General features: G+C 37.7%; 1 protein-coding gene across 3 annotated transcripts in view; it reads left to right on the top strand.

Annotated features, from left to right (window-relative positions):
- The window catches only part of LOC134826777 (trimethylamine transporter-like), a 31,321-nt gene that overhangs the window by 5,546 nt on the left and 999 nt on the right, over window positions 1–24,776 (top strand). Inside the window, exons 2-17 of one of the 3 annotated variants that reach the window (XM_063839277.1) lie at window positions 11,303–11,675; window positions 13,009–13,183; window positions 14,652–14,786; window positions 14,993–15,083; window positions 15,396–15,523; window positions 17,193–17,308; window positions 17,459–17,561; window positions 18,509–18,607; window positions 20,424–20,539; window positions 21,442–21,539; window positions 22,002–22,297; window positions 22,482–22,600; window positions 22,785–23,015; window positions 23,359–23,625; window positions 23,815–23,919; window positions 24,272–24,449. In XM_063839277.1, coding sequence (XP_063695347.1) covers window positions 11,442–11,675; window positions 13,009–13,183; window positions 14,652–14,786; window positions 14,993–15,083; window positions 15,396–15,523; window positions 17,193–17,308; window positions 17,459–17,561; window positions 18,509–18,607; window positions 20,424–20,539; window positions 21,442–21,539; window positions 22,002–22,297; window positions 22,482–22,600; window positions 22,785–23,015; window positions 23,359–23,625; window positions 23,815–23,919; window positions 24,272–24,449 — 2,491 coding nt within the window. In that variant the 5' untranslated portion in view covers window positions 11,303–11,441. Of the gene's footprint in view, window positions 1–11,302; window positions 11,676–12,607; window positions 12,779–13,008; window positions 13,184–14,651; window positions 14,787–14,992; window positions 15,084–15,395; window positions 15,524–17,192; window positions 17,309–17,458; window positions 17,562–18,508; window positions 18,608–20,423; window positions 20,540–21,441; window positions 21,540–22,001; window positions 22,298–22,481; window positions 22,601–22,784; window positions 23,016–23,358; window positions 23,626–23,814; window positions 23,920–24,271; window positions 24,450–24,776 lie in introns of those variants that run through there. The other 2 variants (XM_063839289.1, XM_063839283.1) reach the window with 2 other exon arrangements.

The following is a 24,776-nucleotide window of genomic DNA, read 5'->3' as shown; positions in this document are numbered from 1 at the left end:
TCTTTGTTTTCTAAACACAATGCTTTAAACTAGAATCTTCTAGGATATTCAGAACGTGACTTATTTGCAGAAAACCAAAGTGGTAAAAAGGTGGTAAAAAAGTGGTAATTGTGGATTTTCCTGAAGTCGAGGATTTTGGGAACTCTCTGGAATGATTCCTGGGACCTGTCCCGACCATATCCCGTTAAAATCGCTTTGTTGCGAATTTTGTCCGACAAAGGCTTAAATTAGGACGGATTTGACTGTACTACTTGTCGAAATGCAGTGTTTCTTCATGATATTACATATTTTCAACATAACATTACGAGCTGTTAATTAGCTGGAAATCTAGATTTATAATAAAATCTCAGTTTATTACTCATTTATTTTTTTACATTTTCCCACGACTTTGTTAATTAATCAAATTAATTGTGATTCCTGCCAAGACGGATATAGCCTGAATGTGTTATTATCCTCGAAAAATACTCGTAAAAACAAATTCCGAAGAAACAAGATTATATTCATGGTCTAAGTTTATAAAAATAAAGCAGCTTAGTGCAGCGCTTACTGCTTCGCAGTGCAATGAAATATAATGTTCCCTCGTAATCACATTAATCTATATAGTGGTACAAATCACGTATTAAGGCTATCTTCCTAAGTTTATTCTAAGCCGTGCCTTGTTTACAGTCTGGTTGTTATTATATATATATATTGCTTAGATTCGTTAGTAATCGAGGTAGAGACTATAGGGTGTAGTATAGTACTCCGTACGGCAAAAACCATTATCTAACTTTAACATCGTTATCTGGTGAGGTAACGTCATGTGTACGTGCTTTTCTTGGAGCTGGTGTGGGTGCATCCGGGTGCTTAATCGAGCAAACGCATGGTTCTATAATGAATTACACTACGCCGAATATAGTTAACCGCTTTATCCACTCGACCGCTGTTTCTGGTTTTATTATAGTGATCCCGTAACATCCTTATTATACCAGTATGAGTAGATTATATATGTTGTGATGTGTGGTACTGTATATGATGTGTGGTATGTTCGCTGATATCTCGTGGATTTTGTAAGGAAAGATCTGGCGTGCTAATAATGTGTGTAGGCTCCCATAAAAAGGGTGATTCTTAACAACTTCTGACCACATACCGTATTTACAGCGATGATCCAGGTTTAAATGAAATATTATTCTCATCCTAGGCTTCGTTTGTTACTTTCAGTTGCTGTAAAAAATACTTTGTTTTTTGCCCGTTATTATCCATATAATACGTACGGACCTCTGATCATTGATTAATATACAAGCACTGCAGCAGGTTATAAGGTTCCATTTTTAGTGCGCTGATTTTTTATACTGCTATACTGTTAATCGGAGACGGATAAAATGTCGTTAGGCCGCATTCAAATCTTACTATATACAAAGCGAGACGATATATTAAAGTCACTATTGTGACAGTACATTAGAATATATATTATCTATTATTATATATTATGTATATATCTGTTGCTATTTTACTAACATCAACTTTAACACGACTTTCCGCAAAAACCGTGAGAGATATACCATTGAAACCTTTTTGGCTGGGTCGAATTTTTGTATTGCCTTTTGAGTTTTGACCAGTATGAAGAAATAAAAAATTGGCCAAGGAATAAAAACTTTATGTTCCGAAATTTGGACCTCCAAGTGGTGTCAAAATCACAAATTAAATACTTTTTAGAAAAGCAGAAACGGGTTTCTGCTAATAAATAAATCACCATTCATGCTGAACAGTAAATTCCATATTTCACGAAGCAACGAGGCGACCACGATATAAAGCTGGCTTGTTTATAATATAATTGGTACCCAAAAACGAGAATTCGATAGCAATGTGCCTCCAGATAAAACCACGTGTCGTCAATATTTGACAGTTCGCCCTCCGCGGAAACCTAAGTACAACCTACTATCAGCTCGCTATGTGATTGGTTCCCCTCTCATATTTTTCTGTCCTCACGCAAACCACTTGAGCAGATCAGTTCTCGGTTTCCATCTTTTAATCGAATTGGTCCGCCATCAGATACTTGACTCAATAGATACTTGCCTCATAGTATACATGTTCTTGCAGATAGTTTACTGTTTTTAATGCTGTTGTACACCACAGCCGATCAATGCTGGCCTCTCAATGTCGAGTTTTTAGGGTTACTATATTGTGATTTTCTAAGTACTATCTACAGTATAGTACCCCGTGCTATAGCACGCCTCGGTACCTATAATTACACGAACAGCGTTATAACTCGGTTTTTGATGGGGCGACTCTTGTCCGAATCCAAAATTAGGTTTTTCGGCAATTTTGTTGGTCCATCGATGCACGTTATAGCGAGGCTGTACTTAAATTCGATAAATATAATTTAGCATATGAAATGTCGAATAAAATTCAAATCAGACTTTAAACCAAAAAATAACGTAAAACATTCATGTTTTCTTAAGAATTATAGCTCACTACCTATTTACACCGCCGGGACATGCTCTTTGTACTGTTTTACTTTGAAGATAGTGCCGTCAAGGGATGAAGACCGTACGTAATGAACGCTAATATATTATCATCGTATAAATGTTTGGTCGCTGCAGGCTATATCATTATCAATGATTAGTCTTTTATGAAGGGCGTACAATTTCATTTACACGGTTCGTTTGCTATACATTTCAGCTGTTTTCCTATCCTAATTTGATAACGATAGAAATTAAGTGTTCTGCATTTTTCCTTATTAATTTCAAATCTTAATCTTGATCATTGTATTTATTTTTGATATGTATGATTGATCACAATATCAAGTTTTGGGCCAATATTATATCTAGGTACAGTGCAAGACTTTTATATAGTGATTACTAAGGTTCCTTAAACTTATATATATATGAGACATTATGTACCTGTATACTAGAAATTATGAATTTGTCCTAAATTGACACACAATACTTGCTTAAACTTGAACCACTGTCTCAGGTTTTCATAAGTCTAGGTAAAAAATGTTTACTCATTGGTTAATATAAATTAGATTTGGGTACAAAAACTTTGAAATTATGAATAGACCACCTATTAAATATGTAAGAGTATATTTTAAAATGAATTTTTCACGGCCTCAACTTATGCTAAGTCAGCGTCATTGTTAGGGCAAACTGCAAAAAACAAGAATATCTGAATAATTCACAAATTTTTGTAAGTAACACGTCAGCTGAGCACTGGTATTACCTGGTTACCTGGTAACCTGGTTACCTGGTTACCTGGTTACCTGGTTACCTGGTTACCTGGTTACCTGGTTACCTGGTTACCTGGTTACCTGGTTACCTGGTTACCTGGTTACCTGGTTACCTGGTTACCTGGTTACCTGGTTACCTGGTTACCTGGTATTACCTGGATGAAGTAGCGTAAGGAACCGGGAGAGAGCTTTCGTCTCCGTGTAAAAAGTAGTACTATCTCAGCTAGGTACTCGCTATATTGTCCGATCAGCTCACTGGCTCCTAGCATTGACCAATAATAACCCAGAACGACTGTCACGTGTCAAAACAAATATGTGAATATGCAAATATGTGATGGTCCACGTACATCCCGATCAGTATCCAGATCTTCAGACTGCCGACGATTAAAAGATCTGAGTTTACTATAGGGATCAACATTATTCTTTATGAATAATATGCTAGAGTCTACGAGTAATTCGTGGTGATGAATAGAAAGGACGATGGTAGTTTGATTAAGAGTATGTAATACGTTTTGTTAATTCTTGTAGCTCGCTGGAGCACTGTCCTATAGTGTCCTATATGGGGTAGATCAGCTGTTAGCTGCCTGCAGGGTAGGACCCTTCAATCGAGTTCTTTACTCAATGGTGATTTGTCTGCATATTTCCGTCACGTACAGAACTTAGTGCCTGATCCCCCGGCTAACACCCGACTATTATAATAGCTCCAATTTTTCCCTTCCAGGAATCATCCTGTTAAATTTATAAGTCTTAATTTTATTTTAGTTTATTTACTTTTTGCTACGTCTACGTTTCAGTTTTTAGGACGAAGTTTTTATCAATATTTACGATTTTAATAGGTAAATTAAATTATTTTGTATCACAATCCCAGTGAAATTGATGTTTCAGCATAAGTTAGACTGATATTTGTCTCAAGAAAATACAGGGAAGACTGCATGATGGCTTATAATCTGTCTTCCTAGCGCCCCGTATCCTAATCCTAATCAACCTTAATAGCAAATGTCAAAACATTTTTAAATATGCATCTTGATCTTGTTGAGTAGAAAAAACGACTAATACCATATCTTATAGTTATAATGTTTACTTGAGATTGTTACCCCAAAAACCAAGCTTTTATTGTTCTAATATGATCGATTTGTCGTTTTTAAATTTGCTATCCTTTTAGTTTACATTTCTGATTTTGAAATTAATTTTATGTTTTTATTTTCTTAATCTTAGTTATATAATCGCTGTCTGTTCCACAGGCACCTTCATATCCGGTAATTGTCTTACGTTGTAGACCCGCCGCGCACGTAGTCACGATACAGGTGAAACTTAGTGAAATGACAATGGGGGTCACGACGTGATACAACAAATGCCATCATGCCAATCGATGTGTTTTTTGTTAGTTATAGTTGTGCAATGTACAATGTGCAATGTGTAGTAGTAGCAATGTGTATGGCGGCACAAAGAGTTATGCAGATGTTCTTACGGATTCTATTTTGCAATCAACCTATTATAGCTGTAGTTATAGCTGTAATTATACTATTATAGCTCAGTGAGCCTCCGGTTTCGACTATCGTGATTTGTGTCGCTATTTGAAGTGCAGGAACCAGTTGATCAGGTAAACTGACAACTACCACCCGCTACTCGTTTGACAAGAACATCAGGTTTATGAATACTACGTGGTAAGAACAAACATGAAATAAACGTTCTCTTGATCACGCATTTGCGATGTGTGACCTGCTCCTTTATTTCTTTATAAAGTAGCCGGACCAAACTAAAATATGATTAGTCACAGTTTAAGTTTAACGCATCAAATGCTTTTTTCGGGTAAGATACATTTCTAACAAAAAATACGGCTGATTTTTTGTGGGCGGCTACTGAATCTCTCGATCGACAGCGTTTGTCAATTTTTTACTTTCTTAGTAAGAAATTCTAACTCTTGAGTCTTGATAATGACGTTTTGAAGCTTCGCCAAGTATCGGGGAAAAATGTAGCTCACGGCTACATGCCAGCGACAATTTAGAAAAGTCGATGAAGGAAATGAGAAAAAATCTAGTTTGAATCAAGTGCAAGCTCATAATCTACTTCTTGTCATAAGTCTGGAGAGAGGAAAGTATCGGAAATTATTATCACACGAACCTTCGGCACACGTGAACTAATTTCCGGTATTTATTATTCCCGATGAAGATAATGAGTCTAAGTTAGTGTTACTCGAAGAGAAATTTTAATATTACAGAATCTATGAGAAAATTTACCACTTTTGCATTTTGTAATGATCCTCACGCTGTGCCTGTAATAAAGTTGATACTTTCTTGATTGTTTTTTTTTTCACTTAAAAAAAACTAGCTCCATATGAGCCATCCTGAGTTCCCCTCATTTGAGGCTCTTTATTGAGAAGCATCTCCACTAAGCTGAAACTGTTTCTATCAGTATGGTGTAGACTGTGGGTTGTGAAGTTTTAGATAATGGTATACTATAATATAAGCTCAGTTGTTCTGAATAGCTCAGTTATATTCCTTATGATTTGGCCTCTTGGTAACTCTTGTGAAACATTCTGTAATACAATGAGAGTATCACAGTGTTCAGATCAATTAAATCCTGAATACTTGTGACATGTCTCCAGATAGAAATATTTCAACACAATTCCACAATGGTCCTTGTATCCTGAAGGAACCAATCTGATGTCCGGCCTGGTTCAGGTCTTGAATCCAGCGTTGTGGATGGTTCCCAGCATATCTCCATTCTCCACTTTTGTAAAGCTGTCGACAGCCGGAAATCTGCTGCTTTTGACAAGCAAATGCACTACACTTATTGTTATTTGGGTGCTACCAGCAGGGACAGTACACTCTAGCAGGTCAGTATTATATTAACGGGGGTACATCTCTATTGAGAGGTCATCAGACAGGGCTGTATCTTCTGAAGGTAGTGACAGATATACTTCACTATTCAGTGTGTATTCAGTGCTGTATCTTCTGAAGGTAGTGACAGATATACTTCACTATTCAGTGTGTATTCAGGATATTCAGTATAGAATCGTTCACATACTACGTAAGCAGTCTGTGCAGTATGCGCACAGGGCTTGGAATGCATACGCTAACGCAATTTCTCTAAGATAGCTGCGGAGGTGAGAGTGAGGTCTCAATACTACGAAATGGCGTAGGTAATATGTGAACGATCCCTATGTTTTCGGAATGTCTTCATTGTGTTTTCATTATGTCTTCAGTGGGGTCTCAGTATGAATTCAGAATTTCTTTAATATGAATTCAGTATGTATTTAGTAGGTTACTGCACTTGTGTGAGCTTGGAGAAGCATCATGAGCGGGCGTTGCCAGGTAACTGGCTATTCCGTGAATGGAAGCTTAGTAGTATGTCTTTAGTATGAATGAAGTATGTCTTCAGTACGCATTCTTAATTCTTTAGTATGTCTTTACGTATGAATTCAGTGGGTTTTTAGTAAGTACATAATGATGATGTCTACTGGTGTTCCCTTCTTCCAAGTTCAGGATGTAGCCAGAATATTTGTATTAGGAGGACTACCAGTACCAGGCGAGCAACCGGCTCCAACCGGCTCCAACAGGGGTCCCCGCTTAATTTTGGCAATTTCTGACACCAAGACAAACTTGTTTAACACCAAATAAAACTAAAAAAAGCAATTAAGTAAGTAATCCAGCTGCGAGTTGCTTCTACGGTACAATAGGCGCCGCCATATTAATGGCGTAAGGAAAATTATAAGTTTATTTAGAACTGTCTGATAAAGGATTTTAGTTTTCTAACTTTTGATTCCACTGTAATAAATTTGCTTGCTCTACTTGGAAAGGTCCATCAGAAGGGAGGACGTTCACTCTATTCACCACCCCATGTACCCACTATACCACCCCATATTCCCTCTATTCATCACCCCATGTTCCCTCTATTCACCACCCCATGTTCCCTCTATTCACCACCCCATGTTCCCTCTATACCACCCCATGTTCCCACTATACCACCACATGTTCCCTCTATTCACCACCCCATGTTCCCTCTATTCACCACCCCATGTTTTTCTCTATTCACCACCCCATGTTCCCTCTATTCACCTACCCATGTTCCCACTATTCACCACCCCATGTTCCTTCTATACCACCCCATGTTCCCACTATTCACCACCCCATGTTCCCACTATTCACCACCCCATGTTCCCTCTATTGACCATCCCATGTTCCCTCTATTCACCACCCCATGTTCCCACTATTCGCCACCCCATGTTCCCACTATACCACCCCATGTTTCCTCTATTCACCACCCCATGTTCCCACTATACCACCCCATGTTTCCTCTATTCACCACCCCATGTTCCCTCTATTCACCATCCCATGTTCCCACTATTCGCCACCCCATGTTCCCACTATACCACCCCATGTTTCCTCTATTCACCACCCCATGTTCCCACTATACCATCCCATATTCCCTCTATACAACCCCATGTTCCCTCTATTCACCACCCCATGTTCCCTCTATACCACCCCATGTTCCCTCTATTCACCACCCCATGTTCCCACTATTCGCCACCCCATGTTCCCACTATTCACCACCCCATGTACCCACTATACCACCCCATGTTCCCTCTATTCACCACCCCATGTTCCCTCTATTCACCACCCCATGTTCCCTCTATTCACCACCCCATGTTCCCACTATTCACCACCCCATGTTCCCTCTATTCACCACCCCATGTTCCCTCTATTCACCACCCCATGTTCCCTCTATTCACCACCCCATGTTCCCACTATTCACCACCCCATGTTCCCACTATTCACCACCCCATGTTCCCTCTATTCACCATCCCATGTTCCCACTATTCGCCACCCCATGTTCCCACTATACCACCCCATGTTTCCTCTATTCACCACCCCATGTTCCCACTATACCATCCCATATTCCCTCTATACAACCCCATGTTCCCTCTATTCACCACCCCATGTTCCCTCTATACCACCCCATGTTCCCTCTATTCACCACCCCATATTCCCTCTATACCACCCCATGTTCCCTCTATTCACCACCCCATGTACCCACTATACCACCCCATGTTCCCTCTATTCACCACCCCATGTTCCCTCTATTCACCACCCCATGTTCCCTCTATTCACCACCCCATGTTCCCTCTATACCACCCCATGTTCCCTCTATTCACCACCCCATGTTCCCACTATTCACCACCCCATGTTCCCACTATTCACCACCCCATGTTCCCTCTATTCACCATCCCATGTTCCCACTATTCGCCACCCCATGTTCCCACTATACCACCCCATGTTTCCTCTATTCACCACCCCATGTTCCCACTATACCACCCCATGTTTCCTCTATTCACCACCCCATGTTCCCACTATACCATCCCATATTCCCTCTATACAACCCCATGTTCCCTCTATTCACCACCCCATGTTCCCTCTATACCACCCCATGTTCCCTCTATTCACCACCCCATGTTCCCACTATTCGCCACCCCATGTTCCCACTATTCGCCACCCCATGTTCCCACTATACCACCACATGTTCCCTCTATACCACCCCATGTTCCCTCTATTCACCACCCCATGTTCCCACTATTCACCACCCCATGTTCCCTCTATTCACCACCCCATGTTCCCACTATTCGCCACCCATGTTCCCACTATTCGCCACCCCATGTTCCCACTATACCACCACATGTTCCCGCTATACCACCCTCCACCACCCACTGGTACGTTAATGCCTTGCTATACCATTCAATTGGAAGAGGGACACGATCAAAATGAAATTCGGTTCGGTCCGGGTGTTTTGACCTGCAGATGTCTACACACTAATAACGTGAAATAACGTTATTATTAATTATTATTATTATTACTTTATTAATAGGCGGTTAATTAGTTACAGATTTATAGTGCACGCATGTGGTGATGTATCATTTGATAGATAAATATGTCCAAAAAGTTCGGTTCGGTTTAACAAAATATTCCTGGTTCAGCCGTTCCATAATTGCAGGCAACGAAAAGGAATTGTATTTCTTTCATCCACTCTCGTCACTCGTGACGATGATCACTTCTCCTTCGAATGTACATGACTGGATGAATGAGTGGGGTTAATATTTTTTAAATGTTGACCACTGCTCCGTCCCTGCCTGTTGCTAGAATTTGTGCGTGAAGATTAAAGTTTGTTATTACTGGATTGCGGGGGCTCTTGATACGTATTTTTCAATTGGTATTGTCGGTTTTAAAATTAAATGATACAACCACACATATGAAGCGAATGTAGTAATAACAAATTACATTTGTTAATCTATCAATGTGTATTGTGAAATTTTTACTATTCTTACTAATACTAATTTTTCCAGTATGTTTTTCTTGGCTCCTAATGGAATTTGTATTTAGAATACTGATCTGTTTAACAAAAAATGGAAAATCAGCTACAATATTTAATAACTTATTGCCTATGTTAAAAATGGCATCTTGAGGTGCATTTTCCCTTTTTATTTTTAGAACCAACTAGGCAGGACAATCTTAGAACTTGGGCGTCATAGCAGTTAGATCTAATAATGTTGACAGTCGGTTCAATTCTAACTAACCGTACTGAGCTATAAAATTTCTGACAAAGATCCCTTAACCCCGGAATTCCGGCACTCTGGCAGGTGGTTAATCGTTATTTTTATATTTTTAGCCCTGATCCTATTGGGAATTTGCCATTTTTGTTTGTCTCCGTTTTTATTTTACCTTTATGTTACACAGTTGCAATTTTAGGAGTAAAGTAAATCGCGGAATGTTTGAGGAAATCTAATTTTGATTACAGCCAAGTTGTTGGTCAACGGTCGAACTGTTAATTTCTATAAGTGAAGTAAATAAAATATGAATTGGTCTCGGATAGCCACGAGATGATAGTCATGTCATGATATTATTGTTGTTCTGAACGTCGGTATAATAAGATCGCTCGCTTACAGCTGATCTCTTGCAATCAAATTAAACATTTTGAGTAATCGAGATTCAAGCTGATAGATACTAAGATACTATTGTCTAATCGTTCATTTTGGTAAAATGATTTTTCTTAGTATTAGTAAACCCTGACGAAGAACATGATCGTTCAAGCAAAATTGTTCGATCTTATTAAATGCTGATTGGGTCCTGATGATGTATTGGTGAATTATAAGAACCATAAGATTTATATTTTATAAAAGCTTGTTCCTATCCAGACTCTGATTTTTCTGTAGTTCGATCAAAAGTTTGATTTATTCATCATACTTTACTTATGAATATTTTTTATAAGATGCCGCCCTGGTTCCGTTTTGTAATAATACGAGGCGGTTAGACTTGGAATTCGCGTGTTTTTCAAACCTTGCACAATGTCGTAATTGACAAGGAACTGTAAGAGGACTATTTTTAGTTCAGTCACTAAAAATTAGCTGAATGGCAGAAATTTTACCAGCACGATGGCCTACAACTCTGGACCTGATTTTTGGGAGAGCTTCCAATTTACTAAATTTTAGCACTTAAGTATAAATTCGTCAGGGAAACCCTACGTATATGTCTTGTCTTTATTATAACACGAGGAATATACTATGCTTAAATTTAGGGGTAATTTAGGGGTGGAGTTCCAAAGTTTGTCAGTATTCATGTCATAGTAGTAGTAGTATGTCATCTGAATTCTTCATCTTCACGTGCACGTGCGCATTACATAGGTATAGGTACCTAGCGGTTCAAAATATCATTTCATATCACAATTTTTTGGATTTCGAGTGTAACTGTAAAATTTTCTAAATAATACAGATTGGCCTTCTGAGTTCAGACAAAACCTGTTAAACCTGTTATAGTACTCTCTTGTAAAATTACTGCTGCAGTGTCAACAGGATTGGAATTCTGATTAAATATCCTCTTGTCAAAATTGTCTAACAGCATCTAGTTCAGCTGGATTTAACCCGTTCTTGTCATTAAAGTATTCGATTTAAATCAGTGCACTTTGACCAGCACCTCAATACATCTAACAAACTGAGGATGTCTGTTAAATTAATCCCCACAATTTCAAATGATCAAGACGTCTTGAGCCTGGCGGTTATACAGGATAAACCAGTATTTAAAATCCCCTAACTCCAATACCTTACAGGCCAGCCACTGGACCTATGGCGTCGGCGTTATCATTACCATTCTAAAGACTCAGAGAGGGTGGTGTTTGTTTTCAACTTTTCTTTTGGTGATACGAATAAAGCTCTGAATTATACTCAAACTACTGAAACCCCGTCAATATGCCACTTAGAGAGGGATCTACGAGCTCACGGGGCTCAGTACCCACCATCATTACCATAAACAATGAGGAAGGCGCACTTGTTGAGGAAGCCTTAATCAAAAAATCTAATGGTTTGCACAAAGACAAAAATGCACTGTCTCCCCAGACAAAAAGGGCGGACGACAAGTACCTAACTCCTTCCAGCGCTTCTCAGAAACGGAAGTATAGCAACTTGGAATTAGCCGCAAATTGGGTTAGTTAATATTCTCATTTAGATGCATGCACATTTGTAATTAACTGATAATTTTACCATTAGTTGTATTATCACTGCATGTGGTTTCGTTCCAAACAGTTTTTAGTCTGTAATATTGTTAAACCAGGTACTAAGACCTCAAAACATTTTGACATTCGATTGAATTTCGTTGCCTTGAAGTTGTCGTTCGGCTTTCCGAAATTCCAAATTGTGTCATTCATGGCGGCATTGAAACGAGCTAGTTAGAATCTATATTGTAGAAGCTATAAAACTAAAAATGCATTCCTACTATCTTCTATATACTTCTATAGTGATACCGACGAAGACATAAATATACTCAAATCGTTTGTTGAATTATAGCGTTGAAATTATATTAGTCATTCATCGTCCGTTGACCCGTTAGTATAATATAAATTAGCCAGGCCCCAGGCTTCAAGCCTATAAAAACTTTAAAAGGATCTTTGTTCGACTACAGTTGCATAAAACATTGGAATTATAGTCAAATATTTCCCCTGGCGCGTTGAACATAACTTACTTACTTTATCAAAACTTAGTCACTTATTGTGTTAATTTCGTTTCGATTCTAAAATAATGCTTATTAATGCTCTGACTTTTCATGCGAAATCATGAATATGTAGCAATATGTAAGACGTAAGTAGTAAATCAAATAAAGATAGAAAATCAAACGTACTTGATTTGTCTATCGCGGTCTACAAAAGTGTTCAAGCTAAACTTTCTATTTTGATAATGTTGCACCATGTTGTTACAATTCATAGTATATGTTAGCTTTTGATGGTACCCTAACGTACACATGCATGTAATTTAGATATGCGTTCCTAGCTGACTTCTTTGTTCGGTAGTAGGGATAATATTTGAGTTCATAAAAGTGTTAGATTGTTAGTGTTTACCGGTTCTTCTGGACTATTTTATGTCCTCTTAGTAAATTTTTTAAAAGTCCGTTCTTTCTGTGTTTGTCGTGTGGATCTAGCGTTTCATGCGTTTATTGTTTTCTTAAGCCTACCATCGAATAAAATCGTCCGTGTACCCTAACATTAATCTCCGAAATGTTAAGGCGATTAAACACCGGCCTCAACATGTTTTCGGTAAGAAATTGCATTTTATGCCTATTGTTTTATAAATAAAGCTTGATACCCCTGCCACCTTTATTGTCTACTTAGCTCATTCAACCGAGTTTAGCTATGAAAATATCTGTTTAAAATGACAAATCAGATATACAGGACCTGCAGACATTAAAAACCAATGACCCCATTTTCAGCGCCACATTAACGAGACAGTTTGTTGTCTCCTCAGCTAAGACCCCTCTCTCTTTCAGGACGACAAGACCAGTATGTGTATCCGCCGGGAGCGGACTCAGATTACCAACTTCTGGTTCAAATACCAGCATCCCAAGTACGAAATCCTGACCGTCAGACTAAATCCCCTCACTACCTTCGCCTCCCTTTTCATTATCATTATGTTTATCATCTGGTGCATTCTCCAACCAAACGGTGAGTGCAGATGCTGAGTGTCCAAACGTAACCAGATTGCTACTGTCAGCAATTTATATATCAGTTTATATTGAATACTCAAAAGTAACCAGATTGCTACTGTCAGCAATTTATATATCAGTTTATATTGAATACTCAAAATTAGCCAGATTGCTACTGTCAGCAATTTATATATCAGTTTATATTGAATACTCAGCAACAAATTTATTTATTGAGGCTGACACTCGGTTAACTACCGTATCGGACTTTATTTGAACGGACATTAATTGAACGCTGGAGGTCCTAGCGTTCATCTTAATGTCCGTTCAAATAAAACGGAATTGGAATAAACTATATCATTGGATTAATGAAAAACAAGTTATTATCAAATTTAAATATTCTTAGTATCGCATTATGGCATGTGAACTTGGCTAGTATATATGAAACATTTGTCATGGAGTTGTAGAGTGAGATATGTGCCTCGCCGGGCTAAAGTAGTGGATGTCCTTGCTGTACGGCAAGTTAAACAAGGAACTGAAACTACTAGGTTCCGTACAGACTCAACTCTGCACCCGTGTCAATATGTTCATTATATGCAAGCCTCTTGATTTATAATCACCGAGTCTAGTAATTGTTTAAGAGAGTTCTCTGGCAGTTACGAAACTCGAGAGACTGTGGGATACTGAAGGGAAAGGAAGCAGTTCTAACGAGCGCTTCTCAAACACAAGGATATATCTTGTGAACTTGGCTAGTATATATGAAACATTTGTCATGGAGTTGTAGAGTGAGATATGTGCCTCGCCGGGCTAAAGTAGTGGATGTCCTTGCTGTACGGCAAGTTAAACAAGGAACTGAAACTACTAGGTTCCTTACAGACTCAACTCTGCACCCGTGTCAATATGTTCATTATATGCAAGCCTCTTGATTTATAATCACTTTGTTGATCTTCGGCTTCCTCGTTCAATTCTTCGGAATTACTAAATTTACACTGAAATGCAGGACCGAGGTGGTGTAACAAAAAAATTGTTTTCAAAAAGCGGTTATCACTGATGCTTTAACTCTTTAAGCATGAAATATTTAATGCACGATAACCCATTTGACGAAAATGACTTTGATAATTGATATGCTCATCAAATCCGGTCATATTTCGTATCTGTTGTTTTTTAACAATTTTTATAATCATAGACACTGATATATGACAGATATTTTGACATTTTTACTGCTTAACGACTGATTTTCTTGCTTATTGTATGAAAAATTGATTTACAAATAATCTGCTAAAATTTTAAAAACGCCAAAAAAACATGAACAAATTTGGATCTCTGATGGTTTTGAATGCCTTCGAGCGTTCATTTTAATGTCCGTTCATAATTATGTCCGTTCATTTAATGTCCGGACAAATAAGGTCCGATAAGGTAATTACAGTCATGACTCACGGTCTTGCTGCGTTTATATGATTCAACTTAACACCTACATGTTCCTTTTTCAGAGGCGGAAAAGATTTTCCTTAACTTAAAGCAGAGTATTACTCAGATATTTACCTGGCTGTATATCGGATCACAAGATATGCGGACTATATTCATCATTTGGCTTTACTTCAGCAAATATGGCCACATGAAACTCGGTTAGTACAAATCTTCATTCAATTCAAATTAAAAGGGATACATTTAGTTCTAGCTGTGCAGAACAAATGTTTCCAAATGTTTCGAAATGTTAGCCAACATAAATTTTAAAAATATGATATGAATTTATGCATGTTTAACCGCCTTTCGAAGGTAAATAAAGTTGTGGTTATGTAATATTTTCCCATTAATCCACAAGTCACTCCAGGTAAAGACGAAGACAAGCCAGAGTTTTCAGATGCCGAGTGGTTTTCTATGTTATTCGCTTGTGGTATTGGAATAGGCCTCTTCTTTTTCAGGTATCTGAATAGGGATATTTTTCAGGTTTTAGAATAGAAGAATAGATCTTTACGTTACCTTCCTTTACTCAAATATAATATACCGATTCAATTTGACATCCTATCGGCACACTTGTGATACCTAAATGCCATCGAATTTATAAAAATAAACTTAGATATAATTGCATTTCGTGACGCAAATCAACAATCATTGCAAGCTTTCATTTAACATCATATACAGACGGGTATGAATTGGTTTGTCAATTACTGCCATGTTATCAATGAATAATTATTAACTAATTACTAATAATTAATAATTATTTATCCCTGCAGCGTATCAGAGCCTCTCCGTCATTACACGATCTCGGATGTTCTACCAAACAACCGTTTCGTTAACGACGCCTTCTTGCCTGACAACACACTGGCACAGATAGCCATGAATATTACTTTTTATCATTGGGGTAAGTTGTAGCCATGCAAATATTACTTTACATTATTGGGGTACGTTGTAGTCATGAGTATTACATTTTATTATTGGGGTAGGTAGTAGCCATGAAAGCATGAATAATACTTTGCATCGCTAAAGTGCGTCAAATTACGTTGATTTTCATTGTTTTGCACCATACTCGATCCATCACGAATATCCACATTTAAAACAGGTAGAGGTATACTAACACATAGTTGGTTGAATTTAATCTCAATTTAAGCACTGAATTAAACACGTACAGGTTAAGTACTGAATAGATTAAAACACGCACAGGTTAAGTACTGACTTACTGACTTAAGGCGGGTAGACGTGTTCCCGAGATCCATTGACAACAGTTCTCCACAGCTTTCTGTCCTCCATCAGTCTAGCTATCTCATCTACTGACTTCAGCCCAGTATCTGCTTTTAGGTTATCTAGTAGTGTTAAGTAAGGTCGCCCCCTGTTAGTATGCCCATGACTCGGCTTCCAGAGGATCAGTTTGTTCAGTGTCAGCTCCGGATGTCGATGAGCATGACCTGCAAGTCTGAGCCTTCGTTGGGTTATCTTGGAGCTGACTTTGGGAAGTTCACTGTACAGGCTGTGGTTGCTGACATGGTCTCGATATTGATTGATGTAAAGGGCCATTCTTAACATTCGCGTATAGCAACCATCAACCATCTTCTCTAAGTCTAGCCTTTTCGTCATAGTTCAAGTTTCGGAACCGTACAAAAGCACCGACTCGACAAGTGCTGTAAACACTCTGATCTTGATATACTTCCTAAGCTTAGAATTCCAAAGTTGTTTGCTCCCTGCAATCTGCATGCTCTTCCTTTCCTAACCCTGATATCACTCTCACTGTCTCTGATTCTAAAACCCAGGTAAGTAAAGTCTTCCACATGCTCTATTGTGCTGTTACCCAGGGACTTGATGGTACCAGGATTCTTGATGTTCTGAGTAATGAATTTGGTTTTACCTTCATTCATTCTAAGTCCCAACTCCCACTGTAGCAGCAACCCTTTCTGCCTTTTGCATCAGCGACTCTGCTTCCTTTACAGTATCCGCTATCAGAGCAATGTCATCCGCAAAACAGTGTCCGATATCTTCTCTGCCTTGACTCTCTACTCCTATAAGGCTTCATGGTAAATCCTATTTCAAGTAATGAATAGATTAAAACACGTACAGGTTGATGTCAGCATATACTCATATGTTGACAACAACAGCTGTACGTATTCTTCGTGATATTACGAAGAATGCGACTAATAAATAATTTGCCTCTATAACAGGAACACGTACAACAATGAAGCCTTTCTGACATTCGAATGATCATTGATCAAGTTTAAAACAGACAGATTAATTGTCATAATAACTTCAAACCTTTTAAGTATCATAACAGAGAACTGTTAACTTTATTTTAGCAATCAATAAAAATTATCTCCGCGAATATAATTAATGTTATTTATATTCAATATCAATTACCAGGTTTAGTAAACTGATCAGCACCAACCTTCAGAGTATATTTTCTAAGCAATTGTTCAGTAAATAAAGTATATTAGTTAATTTATTAAAGACGATTGGGGCTATTTGGTCATTACTTGATTTTATAAATTGATATATAAATCGATATAAGAATAAACGATAGCTGTTTACTAGAAATTTAATCGCAGGTTTGCACGCATGGGTTGTGTACTGCGTGGTTGGGATTATTTTGGCCTTTACCTCATTTAGATGGGACTTACCCTTGACCATGAAAAGTTGCTTCTACCCTCTCATCGGTGAACGAGTGAGTTTTATTTTGCTAATTCGGTCAATATTATTTATTCAACTTCTTATCAATTCTAGCCGTAATGTTATTCTGATCCTAAAATTGTTAATCTATTAAAACCTTACAGTTACAGGATCTCGGCTTTAATAATTTTAACTTTGTTTTCAGATATTCGGTTGGTTGGGAGACACTATTGATATTCTGTCTATTATCACTACCATATTTGGAGTGTGCACTAGTCTTGGTTTAGGAGCTATTCAAGTTAATGCAGGTACTTACTATTTCTATCATCAAAATTATATGTAACGCTTTCTGCTTCACGAAGCCGTTATCACCCCGCTTTTTAAGATTGAAATATAATTTTGACTAAGTTATAGTTTTTGAAATGCTTAATTTTAAAACTATCATCAATTGAATTGCGACGCTTTTATCATTTATATTGTTGATATTGGTTGCAACTGTATATTTATAGTGTAAAGAAAATAAATCTTTCGTATGCGATAATATGTGAAATATGATTAAATGCAATTGGCAAGTAAAAAAGCGACCGGCAATATAATATTACTCTCCTATTCTGGACTCATGATTTATAAGTCCGTCAAAAGCTTGTTTACTCTAAAAGTCTAAAATAACTAAATGACTGATCTGAGTCCTAATCACACATTTCTATTATATTAGTGAAGCAAATTTGGAGCTTTTATGGGACAGCCTGAGAAAATGTCTACATGATAATAGAAATAAAGGGGGGAACATATATAATCCTTTTAAGAGAACAGATATAATCCTAAGAGAACAGATATAATCCTAAGAGAACAGATATAATCCTAAGAGAACAGATATAATCCTAAGAGAACAGATATAATCATAAGAGAACAGATATAATCCTAAGAGAACAGATATAATCCTAAGAGAACAGATATAATCCTAAGAGAACAGATATAATCCTAAGAGAACAGATATAATCCTAAGAGAACGGATATAATCCGAAGAGAACAGATATAATCCTAAGAAAACGGATATAATCCTAAGAGAACAGATATAATCCTAAGAGAACAGCTCTTTTATTCAAATTTCTGATTGTTTCTGAATAGACTCAGTGAAGACAGATTCTAATGGAAATAAATAGCTGAATAACGTATCGACATTTCTACGAGAACGGATATAATCCTAAGAGAACGGATATAATCCTATGACTGATTGCAATTTATTATTCTGCAGGACTAAACTTCTTGATCCCGAGTATTCCAGTCCACACCCGGGTCCAGATGGGAATTATCTGGAGTATCACCTTCTGTGCTACCATCTCCGTAGTGAGCGGTACGTTTAAACCTTTAAACTTTAATATTGGTCGAAATAACCACGTTTTGTGTTCAGTATATTATGTAATGTTGGATAAGCACGGACTGCAGTGCACGGATTCGTCTTGCCAAATTTAGCCCTTCATCACTATATTTAATTTGTTTGTCCGACAGAGACGTTTTACTTGATTATTCTGTTTATTAGAGAAAAATATGTAATTTCCAGGAGAAGCAGGCCCTCAAGGTACATGACAGTACTAACGATGTTCATAATACCACAGTAACCTTATTTGCAGCTTCATGTCTTAATGTTGCCATAGTTACTACAGTAAAACCCCGATTTACCGCGGAGTTTGGGAGGAAAAAAACAACCGCAGTAAATTGGGGTTTGCAGTATATCGGGGTTTGCGGTAAATCGGGGTTTTGTTTGTTCACATTATTCTGCCGTTCCCTGGGGAAAAAAATTTGACATTTATGCATAAATAAATTGTCATATGTCCTAAACATGCTTAAAAGCATAAATTCGCCATACCAACACTGATGTATAAAAATAATTTTTCTCCAGAATAACTAAACTATTTTTCCATTTGCATTGAACTTGCATCCTTTTCTGAGGGAATTGCGGACTTTTATCAGATCGATTTCAAGCGATTCCTAAAGTCAACGCAACAAATTTCTATATTTTTGATCATATCTTTGCAATATAAATTTATAATTATGTCATGGGCCTCCTGTGCATTAAAAGTGAGTAATATTGACGAAAAATAGATAATTTATCGCTCAAAAAGCCTATAACTTCTTAAATATCGAATATTTTGGAATAATTTTTACAGCATAGTATTCAACTCGGTCAGACACATTAATTTAGGAAAAATATTTGAATATACAATACTTAAAGCAACAAATTTTTCAAAAATTTTTTCAATAATTCACACAAGAGACAAGAGGGGACCCTTGTGTTCAGGTTCAAAAATTTTGAAAATAATATTTCTTTTAATTTTGAAATATTAGTACCAACATTTTTTTTCTTGCTGAGCTGATTACGACCACATAGAAATTATTTCGATACAACTAAAACTGTGAAAGTTATAGGCCACAAACTATAAAAACTACAAATAAAGTCTAGACTTACTGCCTTTTCTCAGGGAACAGAAAACGTTCCCTCAGAGAAGTTGCTGTACAAATGTACTTATTGCCTTTTCTCAGGGAAGGTTTTGGGATAATGTGCTAAATTGTGAGGTTTTGTGTGACTTACTGCCTTTCGTGACAGCTAAAACAGTATTTTGATAACGTGGTTCATAGCTTAAGTTGTAGAGAACCTTCTCCTGAAAATGTGTGTACCAATATCTCAAATTTCGAAAAAATGGACTTACAGCATTTTCTCAGGCAGTATGCATGTTAAGCCCTATTTGGGGGAAGGAAATAGCCACGGTAAATCGGGGTTTGCGATAAATCAGGGTTTGCAGTAAATCGGGGTTTTACTGTATAATGTTACCATGGTTACTACAATGTTACTATAGTTACTATAATGTTACCACCATCATACTAACACTTCATGTTTTCAATTAATGTTTCAATTTCATGATCGTCAATCAAGCTGTCATGATATTGATAAATGTTTCCACAATTACATGTGTCATGGCCATAATTTGTGTTTCATAAAAGTGAACTCGTAGATCGCAGCTGTCATACATTTATAATCTCTTTAATGTTGCGCTGGCAGACTTTCTTAAATTTGATAACATATTTCAATATAAAAAGTGATGAAACAGTTAGATAAATTTAACAAAATGTACATTATAAAGTTATAAAGTTATAACAAATCACTCTCTCAGGATTGAGAAGGGGAATCAGACGGATAAGTCAAGCCAGTTTCATGATAGGGGTGTTCCTAATGTTGGTTGTCATGTTCCTCGACCAGCCTCAGTACATCCTCAACCTCTTCATTCAGGTGCTGGCTCAAAACTTTATTAGTCGAATTATTTGATTTTGACTTGGTCTCTGGTAGGGAGGGGCTTTTCATCTTAATTTAACGTATATACTATTTTAAACAAGCAATAAAAGGAATAAGATCAGTAGTCCCAGGTTTCATGAAATAGAATTACAGAGATGACAATCTACAGCTGTTCACATTTAATACTTAAGCTCTCACTTTCATCCACAAAGTTAAGCACTTTCTTAACTCCATCTCACTCTCAATACGCGAAACTATCCCGGATGAAGCACTCGCTCTTCTACATTCTACAAAGGTCCAGTGTTAGCATCTATGTGCGGCTTAAGATGCATCACCTGTTTCGTATCTCAAAATCAAAAAATACAGAGGCCGCGCATCAACAATTAATGAATCCAGAAAATTTAGGAAAATAACTTTGCGAAGGAGGGATTTCACTGTAAGTGTAATTAATTAACACATGGCTAGCGTCGCGCGCAGCATAACAGACGCTTCCTATACACATAATTATAGGGGAGTGCTCTATATTGCGAAGGAGCAGACTTTTGTCATCAACGCAGGGCCGTCGGGCCACCTCAAAAGCTCATATATCCAAACCCGATTACTTATTCCCTACGGTCTTTTTGCCTTCGGCAAGAGTAAGGGAAAAAATTAAAGCTGCCTTGTCTAGATCATTAAACTGCAATTTGTCCTGTTTGATATGAAATGTATTGATGTATTAGGGTCGAAAGAATCTCCCCTCGGTTCACGACGCCATTATCACCTCCTAGGAGCTGCTTTTAATTAATTCAGAACTCTGAGAATGTACAAACCTTTGAAATTTGAAAACAAAGGTGGGACTCTAGCTTGGTATCTGAAATCTGAATAAATCTGAATTAGTGGATAATGAAAGTTTATTTCAGTCGCTCGGATACTACATCCAAAACATCATCCAGCTTGGTACCCACACTGACGCCTTCGAACAAATGAGCCCCAGTCACGGATCTATAGACAGGGGAAGGTAAATATTGTTTTAACTATAAGAAGGGACGATAATTTATAACCTCGTACGGAGATTAATCAGACAAAACAAATGACCTTCAGAAACAAATAATCTTTCAATAGACAAAAATCAAATTAATTCATGTATTTTGGTCCAGGATAAAGTTTATATATCGTCAATGTTTCCTTTATTGCAGATTCTACAGAAGAAAAGGTCCATCAATGACGATTCGTCATTAGTAGACCTTTTTTCTGCAGAATTGGCAATAAAGGAATATCGTACAGATACATGCCGATCAGGGAGTTAATAATTCTAAGGAATGTCTAATTGCCTCTATGTTCTTCAGCTTCTAAGAAGTCTGCAGGCATTACTTTAAAAAAGATTTCAGCAGATTATGTAATTGATTAATTAAAGTTGCTCACAATAGTAGTGTAACTATGGTAACTAGTAGTGTAACTATAGTAACAATTGTGTGCTTAGAGTGGACTCCACCTCGGACGGAGAGAGCGAGTGGATGAACGAGTGGACAGTGTTCTACTGGTCCTGGTGGATAGCTTGGAGTCCTTTTGTGGGAGCTTTTATTGCAAAGATATCACGTGGCAGGACCATCAGAGAGTTCTTACAAGGTTCTCTCACCGCCCCAGTCCTGTTCTCGTTCTTCTGGATCACTGTCTTCGGGGGTTCAGGGATAAAGATGGAACGTGTCGCTGCTCAACATGGGCTCTGTTGTCCTAACTGGAACGTCGCGAAAGCTGAAATTGCCATGGGGGATAATCGTAAGCTTTGTAATTTTTGTCGTTCTATTTTGAGCCCTTTGCCTCTGTATTTTTGGAGAAATTTGACGTTATTATTATAAAATTAGAAATGATTTTTGTTAGATTGAGAGGGATTTTTGTGTATTTTATTTGTCGTGCAGTCAGATTTTACCGAGTCTAATATTATTATGTATCAATTTTTCAGTAATATTGGGTGACAAAGAGCAATGGGGTGAATATATATGCGCAGAAGGGGGTTGCAATCCCTGCTCGACGGGAATTATCAACAAAACTGAATTCGACTTTGCTGATTTGAAAGACAATGTAAGCTCCCACATCATTCTCTGGAGATATATAGAGAAAGCTGAGAGAGCTCAATAAGTTTTCATTCATAATGTTGGTTCTTTGCATGTTAACATTACTTGGACGTAACCACCCTAGTCATTTAATAGATATAATAATCAGCAGTATAACCAATTGATAACGACACATATCATTACTCCCTCAGATAGACGGAACAAGATTGTACGGATCAACACTAAAGCTCAACAACCAGCAGATAACGAGACTATCTTGTCACGACAAGGAGGCTATGTGGTTCCTGCTCATGGCATCCTACGGAGACATCTACGGTACTGTTCTCTCGGTGGTATCCATGATAGGACTGTTTTTGTACCTTCTAACTAGCAGTGACTCTGGGTCTCTTATAATCGACACTCTGGCTAGCAACGGTGATAACGTGAGTCTCACAGATAGACCGTTCAAATTGGATTTTGTCAACTTATTAATGCTTCAGTGCCATTTCGTATTGTATTTCATCCCTTTAATTCGTGATGAATGATAATAATTAGTCCCGCCACTTTCAAAGGTTCGGGGTCCACTGTTTTGATGAACTTTCAGGGTCCACTGTTTTGCAGATGACCTTACCGGAATATCAATTAATAATCTCAAATTTATCTTCTTTTTCAATTTGGCAATCTTGAATCTTCAACCTTAAGTAATATATAACAATATATAACAGTAATCAGTGTTGTAATTATGTTCCTTCGTACTTATCTACTGACTAATTTGTACCTTGGCAGGAACCACCAGTTTCACAGAGAATATTCTGGGCGATGGTGGAAGGGGCCTGCGCAACCTCCCTCCTCGCAGCAGGCGGTGAGTCAGCTCTAGTGGCCATCCAGACCGCTAGTATAGTGGCTGCCTTCCCCTACACTCTCATTCTTAATATATTGTGTGTGTCGATATACGTGGCACTTACCAAGGACGCAAGGATCGCGGAAGGGGGTGAGAATTACGAGGACCCTGCCTTCTCTATAGGTTTACTGGATTTCGTCACCACATGGCAGGTAATAAAGCCTCACCATAAGTTGAGAATTTTATTCTTAAATTTAGTCCAATTGAACATTTGTCTGACTGTGTACGTATATAAGTTTACGAAGTAACATATCGTTTGTTGAATTGAGAGACGTCACTACCTACTGCATTATAGAGTGGGTCCTATGAAAATACAGACTTCACCAAATTGAACCCAACAGCCGAGGTTGATGAAAGAGACGCTGAAGAACATATTCCTTGGACCGTACAACTGCGGCAAGTGTCTGGCTAGAATCAACGGGAACGACCACGCTTTCGTGTGGCAGGTAACAAGTGTAGTTGTCATGGTAACTAGTGTAGTTGTCATGGTAACTAGTGTAGTTGTCATGGTAACTAGTGTAGTTGTCATGGTAACTAGTGTAGTTGTCATGGTAACTAGTGTAGTTGTCATGGTAACTAGTGTAGTTGTGGCAGGTACAAGAAATCTAAATTTTAATCAGTAATCACACCCCGAAACTTATGCCTCCTTATATATTATTCAGTTATTTCAAATATTTATTTTAATTTTCAGTGCAGTTAACTTTAAGTTATCTATCTGGGTATTGCCTAATCATGAAACTTTCCTGTAACAATTTTTAAATTTAATCTTGTTGGTATTTACTGACATTCCCCCGCCAGATCACCCTTTCCATCTTTCTGATTGGGTTACCTGTCTTCTACGCGATAGAGATACAGTTCGGGATACCAGGTAGTTCCTCCATTGCCTGGACCTGCTACCTCGGCTTCGTGTTCTACGTCACTGGGGCACGAGTGCTTCTCAGAATAGCCTGCAAAATCCCTGGCAACTTGATAGCAGGTCAGTCATAATTGGGGTTTTTAGGAGACACTCTATAATGTTTTATTGTTAATATGTACTGGGTCAGGTGGACTGATAATACTAATAACGGCCCTTCTTTCATCGGAATATTAAATTTCAAAACGTGATCTGATAACTGATAACATTAATGGTTCAAATCAATGACTGACACTAGTAGTCCAGTCATGAACAACCAAAAACGCTCAGAGGTCCTACACTCTACAGACTTCTGGGTGGTCTTAGACAAAACCGAATCTGCTAATTTATTCACAAGTTATCAATAAACATATTGCCTAAATATGGCAATAAACAGAAAAAGTTAACGAA

Source organism: Bolinopsis microptera, chromosome 1, assembly GCF_026151205.1.
Source record: "Bolinopsis microptera isolate Bmic1 chromosome 1, MBARI_Bmic_1.0, whole genome shotgun sequence".
NCBI lineage: Eukaryota > Metazoa > Ctenophora > Tentaculata > Lobata > Bolinopsidae > Bolinopsis > Bolinopsis microptera.
The sequence above is the reverse complement of the archived record's forward strand: the minus strand, read 5'-3'. Positions and strand labels throughout refer to the sequence as shown.